Source organism: Balaenoptera physalus, assembly GCF_965194825.1.
Source record: "Balaenoptera physalus genome assembly, chromosome: 13".
Taxonomy (NCBI): Eukaryota; Metazoa; Chordata; class Mammalia; order Artiodactyla; family Balaenopteridae; genus Balaenoptera; species Balaenoptera physalus.
Window position 1 is genome coordinate 7425897 of NC_138892.1, and position 13401 is coordinate 7439297.

The following is a 13401-nucleotide window of genomic DNA, read 5'->3' on the forward strand; positions in this document are numbered from 1 at the left end:
CCATCCTGAGGAACCAGCTGGAGGGAGCCAAGATAAGTCCAAAGTGAAATGTTTTTGGAGAGCCCACACAGGCATATGAGTATATCACTATTTCCTGATTCTATTTCAACAATGGAGTAAATGGCTCCAGATGAACGGCTGCAGTTGTCATCCATTTCCCCCAAACCACCGTGCCCTGACTTTGTCTTCTCCAGGTCTCAGTTCTGTTTCTGGGCCTTCAGGTCCTGAGGGTCAGTCTCTGATGTGGGATAGGGATACAGCCACTCCTCCCAGGCAGCTGGCAGCAAACATGAGAGGAGAACAGCAGAGAAGTGGGGCCAGCCATGGGAGAACCACACTTCCAGGGCCCAAAAAGGCAAAAACAGTCAGACAAGAGCAGAGGTGCACCTGACAAGAGTGGGATGGATTCTAAAATTGAGACCTGAACACCTGGGCTACGTAGTTGCTATACATCAGGGAACGGTTCCATGGGAAGGGTTAGGAGGAGAGCCAGGGAGGCCACACACACACCTCCAGACCACAGTGTCTCTGGAGCACCACAACGACCCCTCAGAAGGCCGGTGAGCACTGCCCACAGCCCCAGGCTTTCTCAGGGACGTGCCAGTCACCCAGCACCCTCCCCCACCATGTTGTGCTTAGGGCAGCGTCTGTGCCAACCGGGCTTGGGCAACTTTCTCCAAAGCTCCTGGGGAAGGACTAGCTCCCTTCTGAGTTTGGTGATATGACTTGGAGATGGTCATGTCTGGGGTCAAATCCTGATGCTATCACTGTGTGATTCTGGGCCTGTCATTTAACCTCTCTGAGCTACGGTACAACTGTGTTAACACTCCTAGCTACTGTGAGGATTAGATACAGTGCATGTAACATGACTGGCCCTGGGTAGGAACTTAATAAACAGAGCAAGTCATTGTCATTGCTACCACTGTTATTCTCACTGACCCCTGCTTGCCTTAGAAGACGGGGCTGTAGACAGTGCAACTCTCTATCCTGAAGCATGACGCTATAGCTTCCCATTGCCTGGGTGACCTTGCCCAGGCCAAAGCTCCCAGATGCAAGAAAGGATACATCATGTCCTGTAGGGGCGGCTGGGCAGTGGAGGCCCTGGGGGAAAGACCCTCCAAGGAGGCCTGCAGGGTCTGGGCCATGCGATGATCAGCCAGGAGGCCCATGCTCTGGACCTGGGGGGAGAAGAGGGTGGGGAAGACAGGCTTTCTTAGTGCCCACTCCATAGAAGCCCTGTCTACCCTCCACCCCCTGCACTCCTGACCTCCCATTGGCTGCTATGGCTAGAGCTCCCCGCCTCTACAGGGAAGACGGTATGGAGGGTCTGGCCTCACAGTGGCTAAATAGCATCCCCTTCCCACCCACCTGCAGGAAGAAGCCACGCAGAGCCTGGAGTGTGGTGCTGGAGAGGGTAGAGAGGTCAGCCAAAGCTGAGCCTTGCAGAACGTGGCCCACCTCTTCACGAGAGAGGATGCTGCTGCTCCGGAACCGCACAAACTGGCTCAGGGAGAGAAGCCCCAGACATGTAGTGATTCGGCATCTCCTTCATTCACAGATATTTGCTGTGCCCTGCTGGGCTCAGCACTGGGCTGGGGGCATGGATCTGAAGCCCACAGAACTCTGCCTTCAAGAGCTCAGTGTTGGTAGGCAGGGGTGGGGTTGTGTCACAGGAAAGTGAGGTAATGAGGATTGCAAGACCCTGAGAGTTTGCTCTGCTGACCCCTTCAGTCCCCCACTCCCACCCTGCCCCTCACACTAGACTATGTGTGGTTACCCAGACACACCACCACATGCTCATATACTTGCTGTCCTCACTTCAATACTGTACCTGCAATACTTTTCCTTCTCTTTGCCTATTAATCCTTCAAGCCTCAGCTAAAATGTTACCTTCACTGCTGAGTGTTTTCATTTTATTAAAGAAATACAGGCATTAACTGGGTGCTTACTATATTCTTACTCACTTCTCCCTCCCAGCTCTGGCAGAAGCAATTACTCTTTTCTCTGGGTTCCTACACCAACCATTGATTTATTCATTGATCCACTTCACTATCATTCACAGGCTCGCTGCCTTGTTTATTCAGTGGGCACTTACCATGTTCTAGGCACTTAGCATTATCTTCTACTCTTCCATTAATAACATCATATTTTAACTATTAATTTCCTTGTCTACCTCCTTCTCTAGACTGAGGGACCTTTAAGGCAGAACATTTGGCTCACTGACGTCTTTGGTACCTAGCACAGGATCTGGCAGGTGGTGGGCAGGCCCTGGTCAATGTTTCATGAGTGAATGAGAAAGAATGTCTGGGTAGTCTGGGCAGAGGAGATGTGGGCATTCAGAGGAATTCTCTAGGCAGGCTTCTTGTAGGGTGAAGGCTCATCCAGCTCCTCTACCTTCTTGGAGGATGACATTCTTCAGACCACAGGACCATCCTTTCTGCACTTACCAGGGTCATGAGCCTCAAGAGCTCAGCTCTGAGGAAGGAATTCTCTCCAGCATCCAGGAGGGTAAATAGCAAAAACCGATTCCAGGGCTGGGAGGCCACATGGAGTGCTATGGGAAACACCAGTCAACCGTGCGTTGTTAATGCTGCTTTTCCAAAGGCCTTGGAACATTGCTAAAGAAAACTTTCTCCTATTGGCTCAAAAAAGGGTTGCTCAGCAAAGGCAGGGCATTGGACAAGCTGACCCCAGGGGGTTTCTTTCTCCTCGGCTTCTATCCACCCATGCTGCCTGGCACAGGGAGACCACATATCCCACTATTGTGGGAGGCAGGCAACAGGAAGAGCTCTGCCACTTAAGAGCTATGTGACCTTGGTTGGGGCAAGTTGCTTAACCTCCCTGAACCTCAGTGTCCTCATCTGTATGATGGGCATGGCAGTACCTTGCAGTATTGTTAAAAGAATTAGACAAAATGAGTGTGAATCAGGGAGCTCCCTGGTGGCCTAATGGTTAGGATTCTGGGCTTTCACTGCCATGGCCTGGGTTCAATTCCTGGTTGGGGAACTGAGATCCTGCAAGCCACGTGGCTCCGCCAAAAAAAATGAGTGTGAATCACAGAACAGAGGATGGGAGTCTGGGGTGGGAGGGTGGCAGGTGCTGGCCCCCTCCAGTCTCCCCCATGGGAACATCAGAGAATGGGGAGGGTTTCTACCGATGTCTGGACTCCGGGCATGCAGGTAGTCAAGCAAAGCCTCCAGGCAGCCGACACAGGCATGGGACAACAGAGGGTCCTTCTGCAAGAAAACAACAAAAACAAAAAACCCACAGAAGTTCACGTCAGGTTTTGCTACCAGTGGATTTTGGTGCCAACCAAGAAAAAAACATTTGGTTTTCAAAACAATTTAGATTTCAGAATTTCAGATTTGGGATTGTGGCTCTGTAGATAATCAAGAAATGTTTGTTGGTTTCATCTCTCACCCACACACAAAGCACAGTGCTTATACTGATGATTTACCTACATTTGAGAGACTGTTTTGCTTCAGAAAAGGATGGGCCCTGGGCCCCATTAAGAGATTCACAGATTACAGATTCTGTAAGAGCCACACAGTTTATCTAAGCCAGTGCATGTAAATCTTTTTTTAAAGCAGCAGAACCTTTCATCAAACAAAATTTTATGCTCTAATAAGCATAAGAAAAGAACTTAGGGTTAGGGAGATGCAAATTAAAACCACCTTGAGATACCACTACACACTCATCAACAGCTAAAACTGACTGACAGTACCAAGTGTTGGCAAGAATGTGAAGCAACTGGAACTCTCGTGCACTCCTGATGGGAAGGAAACATGGTGCAGCCACTTTGGAAAACAGTCTGATGTTGTTTTGTTTTGTTTTGTTTTAATTATTTATTTATTTACTTTTTTGGCTACATTTGGTCATCGTTGCTGCACACGGGCTTTCTCCAGTTGCAACGAGCAGGGGCCACTCCTCATTGCGGTGCACAGGCTTCTCATTGTGGTGGCTTCTCTTTTTTTTTTTTTTTTTTTTAATTTATTTTTGGCTGTGTTGGGTCTTCGTTTTCTATGCTAGGGCTTTCTCTAGTTGCGGTGAGCGGGGGCCACTCTTCAACGCAGTGCGCGGGCCTCTCACTGTCGCAGCCTCGCGGCCTCTCTTGTGGCAGAGCACAAGCTCCAGATGCGCAGGCTCAGTAGCTGTGGCTCATGGGCCTAGTTGCTCCGCGGCATGTGGTATCTTCCCAGACCAGGGCTCGAACCCGTGTCCCCTGAATTGGCAGGCAGACTCTCAACCACTGCGCCACCAGGGAAGCCCCAAGGCTTCTCTTGTTACAGAGCACGGGCTCTAGGCACGCAGGCTTCAGTAGTTGTGGCACGCGGGCTCAGTAGTTGTGGCTCACAGGCTCTAGAGCTCAGCCTCAGCAGCTGTGGTGCACAGGCTCTGTTCTCCATGGCATGTTGTTCTTCCCGGACCAAGGATCGAACCCGTGTCCCCTGCATTGGCAGGAGGATTCCCAACCACTGTGCCACCAGGGAAGTCCCAGTCTGATGGTTTCTTATAAAGTTAAACATGCACTTACCATATGTGGTAGGCATTTAAGATGGTCCCATGACCTTTGCTCCCAGATGTGACTCCTGTGATTAGGTTACATTACATGGCAAAAGGGAGATTGTTTGGGTGGGTCCAATCTAATTACACCAGTCCTTTAAAAGCAGAATTTTCTCTGGCTGGTAGCAGAAGAAGAACCAGAGAGTCCGGAAGTGTGAGAAGGACTCAACATGCATTGCTGGTTTGAAGATGGAGGGGCTGTGTGAGAAAAAATGTGTGCAACCTTAAAGAGCTGAAAGAGCCACCCACCCCCAACAGGAGGAAGAAGTGGATTCTTTCCCAGCTCTCCCAAATAAGCACCCAGCCTGACCAATACCTTGATTTCAGCTTTATGAGACCCTAAGCAAAGAACCTGGTCGAGCCCACCCAGACTTCCGACGTAGAGAATTGTCAGATAATAAATGGGTGTTGTGTTAAGCCATTACATTTGTGATATGTAGTTACACAGCAATAGAAAACTAATATGTCATTTGACCCAGCAATCCCACTCCTAGGTATTTATCCAAGAGAAATAAAAATGGATATTCACAAAGACTTGTACTTCAGTCTTTATTCATGATAGCCAAAAATCTGGAAGTCCCAAATATCTATCGGTAGGTGAGTGGATCAACAAATTGTGGAATAGCCACATAATGGGCTACTACTCACCAATAAAAAGAAATGAAGTACTGATAACACACAACAATATAAATGAATCTCAAAAGCATTAAGCTAAGTGAAAGAAGACAGACACATAAGACCACATACTGTATGATTTCATTTATATGGAATTCTAGAAATGGTAAAACTGTAGTGCCAGAAAGCAGATCAGTGTTTGCCAAGGGTCAGGGATGGGGAGAGGGGACTGACTAAACAGGGGTCCAAGGGAACTTTTTGTGGTGATGGAAATCTATACCGGGATTGTGGTGGTGTTTACAAAACTGTATATGTTTGTCAAAACTCATCTAGTTGTACCCTTAAAATCAGTGAATTTTATTGCATGTAAGTTATATCTCAATAAAACTGATTTTTTAAAATGTAAAAACAAACTAACAACCACAAAAATCCTATGCTCTCTTCATGCTATTCTTTGGAAGGCAGCAACCTGGAGGTTAAGGTATGGGACAGACTTGGGTTTGAAGCCTTGCTTGGTCACTTACCATCTGTGTGATCCTGGCCAAGGTTACTTGATTTTGCTAAGTGGGGATAAAAAGATTACTTGGGCTGCCAAGAGGGTAAGATGAGCAATGCATACAGAGGGTTTAACCAGTGGTTGGCACAGAGTTAACACTCAAAAAATGGTGACTATACTGAAGGAAAAAAAAAAAAATCAGTTGGAAGTTAATCCCAGGCAATGACTTGTTTATTTATGTATTTATACTATACAGGTAAATCATAGGATAAATATTCTTCCCACTGTTTAAGATTCTACTAAGATCCTATAATAAAGTAATTCTGTTATATTTTTTTAAAAAATGGTGAATATTTTAGTGAAATGTATAATAGGGGAAACACTCTCGCTCTTTAACAACCCCTAAGTCTCCTTCACAGGATCCCTAAGGTCTTTAAGACCTACAGTTTGAAGTGGTTGAGCTAACTCACTAACCTCATTTTAAAGCTGAGAAAACTGAGGCCCAGAGAGAAAATACTTGACCTGAGGACACCTGGGTGGTAGGTGGCAGGTCTAGAAACAAATCCTAGGCCTTGTGCCCTTTCTCCTTCTCCAATCTAAAATTAACTCTTAACCAGTGGGCACTTCCACCCTTTTCCCAGGTACCCAAGATTAGCCAGTTCAAATGCAGCTTCTCCTGTGGTGCCTTCCTTGATTCAAATAATAGGTCATTTTGCCATTAATTATAATTTCTTGTGTTTCCTACAATCTGTGAGTGCTTAAATGGCTGAAACGGCATCATATTCATTTCTGCATCCTCATTCACTCATTCAACAAACATTACTGAATGCCAATTCTGTGGGAGGCTTTATGCTGGGTAGTGAGTGTAAGGGAATCATTTTCCCCCTCTCTATGTTCTGAATATTAAATCAGGAACTTCAGCCCTTTCAGAAACATTAAAGAGAAAGCATCTGCCCTTCCTCCCACCTCTAACTGGCTCCTCCTCACCCAACGAGAGATTTATCTAACAAGTGAGATGCTAGCTTAACACCTACTGAGCCATCAGGGCAGGACTAAGGTATTAAAGGTCATGCTCCCGTGAACTCAAACTCTTAAGATCTTGGCCAGCTGGCTAAGTGTCCAACATGGACATTATGGAAATGCAAACACAATTTACCTGCCTATGGGCTCCTGGTCTGGCCCAGGGGAAGGAGGGTAGTTAAAAAATCCTTTTGGATAAGATATGATAAAGCAAGCATAGTAAAATGTTAATGGTAGAATGTACATGGTGGGTATATGAGTGTTCACTGTAAAATTCTTTCATCTTTGCTGTATGTTTGAAAAATCTCAGACTAAAAAAAAGCCCGTTCTGACCTTAAGTCCCAGCTACATTCTACTATGGTGTTTACCAGCAATAAAGCTGATGCTTTGGTTCTCATTTGATTCCTGATTTCCCAACTGGATTTGAACCCACAAGGGGAAGGAGACACAAAGATTAACCAGACACAGTCCCTACCTTTGAGGAGCTCACAGCCTGGGGAAGACCGATATGAAAATGGGAACTCACAACAGAGAGAGGTAAGTGCTATACGTGATAGAGGTTTGATCCATGAAGAGCACAGAGCCTTTGAATAGATGTGCTGGCAGGACAAGACTCGGCATCCACACAGCCCGCACAGGGCCCACTTCTGGAGCATTCTCTACATCCTCACATTTCCCCACTTCCCCCAACCTGTGCACAGGCCCAGTGGGGATCAATCCTTGAACATAATCTCCCACAGTCAACAGCCGTATCAAATATGTCTGTCATTATCTGGGCGGCCAGTGGAGACCATTCAAATCAAGGCCCCACCCCTCCCCTGAGGAAGTCTCTGCAACTCCTCTCACTCATTTGCTGGTTGCCCCCACCTCCCTCTTCTTGCCCACGATGCCTTGCCATCAGACCAGACCACGTGGATCTGTGACCGTCGGTTGTCGGCAAGCTTTAAGGAGCAGGAAAAGAGAGTCCAAGTCTAACTAAAACAGCATAAACACCTGGGGCCTTGGTCACCCTACAGTGACCAGCTCATATTTGAAAATAACAGACAATAAGCTCCTTTAAAGAGAAGAAAGTCTCAAGGAATCATGGGTGAGAACGGGCCAGAGGGCCAGGGACAGGGAATGAGTCCATATCAGAGAACAAAACTGTGCTGCCATCAAGATCAATCCGATCTCTGATGCCCCCTACCCTCGGGGACCTAGGACAAGTCACTTGATAATTTCCAGCCCAGCTCAAGCACCTCCCCCAGAAAGCCTTCTCTGACAGCCACCCTCACAGTCACCCTACACCAGCCTGTAATGTACGTCCTGTGCCCCCACTGTGCAGTGCCTCCCTTCAACCCAGCACTGCCCACTCTGTGTTAGCACCTCTTATCCACATGGCACCATCCACCGCCCCCTGAAACTGTTAACTTCTCAAAGGCGGGAATCTGATCGATCTCCATGCCCCCACCACCCTTCACAGTATGTGACCGCTGGATAAACAATGATCTCCAAGAATCCTCTAAGCTGTAAAACACAAACCCCTCTGAGGTGGACATCTACTGTTTTTGCTTGTCCAGGATCCATTCCTCCTTCTTCTAAGAACAGTTTTCCCTTGCAGAACCATTCCTCTCTTATGTTTAGTCCATGTGAGTTAGGGAGAGCTGACCATATGCCCCAGCCTCCAGGAGAGGACACTCACCCAAGCCAGGTCAATCAGAGCATCCCATGTTTTGGGCATAGTGACTGCCACATTACCAAGCCAGGCTAATGAGACTCAATTCTGGGGACTACTAGGAAAGAGAAACTTTCTTTCTGCTGGAGGGACATATGCCAGGAGCTGCTGCTGGTCATCCTACCATCCCATGAGAATAAAGCTGACAGAGAAATGCAGAGCCAAGAGATGGAGACAGTTCTGATGATACTGTCTGAGCCTCTGGGACCCCAGCTGTGCCTGAAGCCAGTTTTGACCCCTGGACTTCTCAGTTATGAGACAATTTGAGTTTCATTTCTGTCACTGTAACTTTAAAACCAGTCAATCCTCTCTCTAGGCCTTGGTGGGAATACCAGGATCTTGACAGGCAGCCACCCCTTCCTGCTGTCATCCTGGGAGAAGCAGGCTCCACTGCCAGGGTCCCACTCCACAAAGGCCTTACCTGAACCAGGAGGTTCTGCAGTCCGATGACCAGGGACAGCACTTGTGATGTTCCCAGTGGAGCTAGGACAGTGTCCTCAGGGGCTGGCGGTGGCTGGGCCCCTGAGGGCAGCAGGGTAACCAGGGCAGAGGAAAAGCTTTGTTGCAGGGCTGTCCGCAGGAAGCGTAAGATGGCAGCTGAAAGTAGAAAACTCCTTACACCCAGTTCTTGCCTCATTCCCCAACTCCCCACCAGCTCTGTCACAGGGGGAGGACAATGGGGATAATAATAGGGTGACCACGGGCTGGTCTGGGTGGGGTGGTCTCATCTCAGAATCTAGGGGAAAGGTTTTTCTTCTCCTGCTAGAGGCCCTTGGTCCCACACCTGAGAGCAGTGCAGCCTTTTTCTTCGGAAAGCTGAGGGCCTTCAATACTTGGTCCAGTTCCACAGACAGTGTCTGATGAACCTGGCAGGGCAGAGGGTAAAGGGATAACCCCCACATTCCGGGAGCTTGGGCAGAAAACCACCTGCTACAATATCTCTTTTACCCCCCCCCACACATACCCACTACATCCAGAAGGACAGAGGAGGCCACACAGAGTCTTGTGAGCCTCACCGATCCTGGATTCAGGAGCTTGAGGAGGAAAATCAAGCCCAGACCTGGAGAACCCTGCTTCTCCCAAATTTCCCCCATCCTCAGAGAGCTCCTGCACCAGGGAGTCTTTCCCAGCCTTAGCTGTGGGTCAGTCTCCTCTTCAGCCCACCAACCACCTAAGTCAGATCTGGAGTCCGATGGCCCGGAATCAAAATCCTGGCTCTGCCACTTGCCAGCTGTATGGCCGTGGGCAAGTCACCGCACTGCACCTCTCTCAGCCTGCCTTACTTCCTTCACCTACGAAATGGGAACAGTGCCACCAGCTTTCACTCCCTCCAGAGCGATCGTGAAGAACAGCTGAGGATCAGCATCGTGAATGTGCTCCTTAATGTCAAAGCAATGACCATACTGAGGGGTTAGTTTGGGTGACAGGTTCAAAGCTGTGAGTCTGCTCTGCTCTCCTTACCCAGAACATAAGCTGCCTGAAGGCAGCTTTTCCTCTACTTGGACCTACAAGTGCTTGACACAAAGCAATTCCTCAAAAATGCTTGTTAGGGCTTCCCTTGTGGTGCAGTGGTTAAGAATCCGCCTACCAATGCAGGGGACACAGGTTCGAGCCCTAGTCTGGGAAGATCCCACATGCCACAGAGCAACTAAGCCCGTGCACCACAACTACTGAGCCTGCACCCTAGAGCCCACGTGCCACAACTACTGAAGCCTGCGTGCCCTAGAGCCCGTGCTCCGCAACAAGAGAAGCCACCGCAACGAGAAGCCTGCACACCACAATGAAGAGTAGCCCCCACTAGCTGCAACTAGAGAAAGCCCACGCGCAGCAACGAAGACCCAATGCAGCCAAAAAAAAAAAAAAAATGCTTGTTAGCTGGTGGAATTGGCAGGTTCCAGGCAGAAGAACCAACTTGTATAAAGGTATGGAGATGCCATACTAATCTAAGATGTAAACAGAGGAAGCTGTGTGTGGAGGTTATATGGGAACTCTGTGCTATCTGTTCGATTTTTTTGTAAATCTAAAACTGTCCTAAAAATAACAGCTATTAAAAATCAACCAAAAACAAACAAAAAAAGTACTGAGATGTGAAAGAGCACAGTTGACTGAGAGAAGAGCAAACACTTGGTCAGAAGGCAGGAAAGGAGGGTAGAACGGCAGAAAGTAAGGCTGCAGAGGGGCCTGGTAGGAAGGGTCTCAGCAGCCATGAGAACAAAAAGGCTGCTGAAGGAGAGTGAGCAGAGGGGAAGTGTGGACAGACCGTGGCCACAGGGATAGGAGAGGTGGAGCAAGGGAGAAGCTGGAGGCCAGAAGATTGTGAACAGGCCATATTAGTGGTGAGGATGAATGATCAGGCCTGAACTAGGGCAGAGGGGAGGACTTAAGAGTAGAGGTAGTTACGTAATTGGCTAGTTATGAGCTGAGGGCCAGGGCAGAACCAACGACAAGGCGCAGGCTTCCATCCAGGCAGGTGACTGCAGGGGTAGGGGTGGGCCCAATAGCCTCACATAGAAAAGTAGGAGAGGTTCCTGTCCCAAATCAACCCCATTGGCAACTACCTGAGGATCTGCTATAGCGTAGATGTGCCACAGCTTACTGAAACCCTAGAGGCCAAACTTGAAAACTCACTTCACTTCTACACAAATGTGTGTGCCTGGCATTAGATTGGCACAGGGCTGGGCACAGTGCGAGGACACCTCAAAGGCTAGGAGATGGTTTCTGTCCACTAGGGGCAGCCAGCCTTAGGGAGGAAACACCTGAATGTGAAGCAGCCCACAGAGGAGCTCATGCAGGGCACTAGGATGACAAGGTCGTACAAGAGGGAGGGGCTGAGAGGAAACGGGGTGCTCTGTGGATATGTCCATGGCTCTCCTGTTCCCTGCATCACCTTCTCAAACAGTCACATGACAGCTTACACATGTATGGCACTCACAGCTTGCCACCCACAACTTCAAGGTCACCCGCTGGATTCTGCCTTCTTGTCCAGTCTGACAGTCCATTCCCTACACTCCAGCCACGCAGTACCTCACCACTCTTCAAATATATATACCAAGTCTTAAATTTGTGCAGCTTCAGGCCTGTGCTCATATCATTCTCTTTGCCTGGAGCGCCCTTCCCCCACTATTTTTGTCTGGTACAGTCTTGCTTACCTTTCAGGGCTTTGCTTGAAGATTACAACACAAGTTCCCCAAGTGTGGGGTATATACTGTGTTCATTTTTTATCCCTCTGTGCCTCGAATACAGCCTGGCATGCAGGTGATCCGTGTGTGCTAAATGGATTAATGTAAACCAACTTGACAACAGCCTTGAATGTTTTTTCCCTGTTTTGTAGGCAAGGAAACTGAAGCTCAGAGAGTTAAATACCTTGCCAAGGTTACACAACTAATAAGCCACAGATCTGGGATCAGAACTCAAGGTCTTGTCACTCCTTGGAGTGCCACCCATGCGCCAAAGCTACAGGGGTTAGAAACTAACCTGCAGATTGCCATCGTGCTGCTGGGCAGAGAAGGAGGCAGTGAGCAGCCAGGCGGAGCAGAGGAGCTCGGTCCTGGGAGAGCCCTCCTCAGCCCAGGTGAGGGCCAGCGTCTTCTCTAGAAGCTCTATCAGGGCCGTGCTGCTCAGGAGCACTGCAGCAGCTGTAGAGGGTTGGGCAGGGCAGGTGGTGTTTAGTTAGCACCCGATGGGTGCTTCACACACATGGTGAATGAACAAAAGGATCAGCTTAAGGCTCTAAGTTTCATTTCGGAACCACAGGTTACTGGAACCAGAAAGGACCTTAGGCCCATCCAATCCAGCCACACACCCCCTTTTTTATTTTTTTTAAGATGGAAAAACTGAGGGCAGCAAGGGCCATAGACACTGCCCAGCACCCTTCCTCTTCACTATGCCAGCCCGGGCCCCAGCACCTCTTTTCTGACTGCCCAGCGTGGTCTGATGAAGGCTCCAATACAGGAAGTTGAAGGAGGGCTGCAGGATGTCTGTGTCAGTGGGACTGCATTTCCCACACAGCTTGCTCACTGCAAGAGATGAGAGTGCCCTGGAGCCCCAATGCTCAGAACTCCATGGCTTTAGCACACACCAGCACTTACACTTCTTACAGCTAGTGGCCCTCAATTGGCTAATTTCAGATGTCAGTCTTGGGACCAAGCACAAACTAAGCACCCCTGATATTACAGCCAATGGAAAGAAACAGTGACAAACCCGAAGATATGTTCACACCCTCCATCTGAACAAACATCAGGCAAGCAGCCCACAGCTGCACATTAGAACAGACTTCACAAGTGTAGGTGGTCAAAAGGCATCCTATGACAGCGCTCATGCCAGCACAGACTCCAGGTTGGAGAGTCTGCAGAGGTCATATAGGCCAACCTGCCACCACCAGCAGAAAGAAGATCCAGTCTCTGAATTCTTCCAGCAACAGGGCACTCACCACCTTCACAGGGGAGCTCTGTAACCGTCAACGTGCTGTTCCCTAAACTTGCCATATTCTCTCTCTCACACCACCTCCATCTGGCTAACTCCTTTCCACCTATTCAGCAATCAAGATTCAGCTCAAAGTTCACCTTCCTCATGAAGCCTTAATCTCTCAAGGCAAGATTAAATGCCTCTTCATGCTCTGCCAGCCCTCAGCAGAGCAGTTACTACACTGTAGAGTAGACATCTACAGAGCACATCCCTTTCCTCCTGGGAATTACCACTCCTTGCTCCCCCGCCCCCCACCATCCTAGATATGAAACCTACCTAAGTCTCCATTCCCTTTTTTTTTTTTAATTCAAACAGAAAGTCACAAAAATTATAATCATCCTCATCAGTTCACTCAGTCCCACGTAATTAAAGTCCCAATTTTTTTTACACACACACACACTGTATTTTATTTTTACAAGAGATAAATAGACTGACACCAAGCATTGTACATGGATGACCACAACAAAAGCAACAATGATTGCAATTACCAAACATGAAACACACTCATACTATGTCATAATATTGACAT

The 13401-nt window shown here is 48.5% G+C and overlaps 1 protein-coding gene across 1 annotated transcript in view; it reads right to left on the reverse strand.

Annotated features, from left to right (window-relative positions):
* Positions 1-85: 85 nt before the first annotated feature.
* Positions 86-13401, reverse strand: part of MEI1 (meiotic double-stranded break formation protein 1) — a 67058-nt gene continuing 53742 nt past the window's right edge. The window contains exons 23-31 of the mRNA XM_082420757.1: positions 12314-12424; positions 11883-12043; positions 9193-9274; positions 8830-9005; positions 3155-3236; positions 2448-2554; positions 1369-1500; positions 1066-1178; positions 86-277 (exon numbers count right to left, since the gene is read on the reverse strand). Coding sequence (XP_082276883.1) covers positions 232-277; positions 1066-1178; positions 1369-1500; positions 2448-2554; positions 3155-3236; positions 8830-9005; positions 9193-9274; positions 11883-12043; positions 12314-12424 — 1010 coding nt within the window. The 3' untranslated portion in view covers positions 86-231. The remainder of the gene's footprint in view (positions 278-1065; positions 1179-1368; positions 1501-2447; positions 2555-3154; positions 3237-8829; positions 9006-9192; positions 9275-11882; positions 12044-12313; positions 12425-13401) is intronic.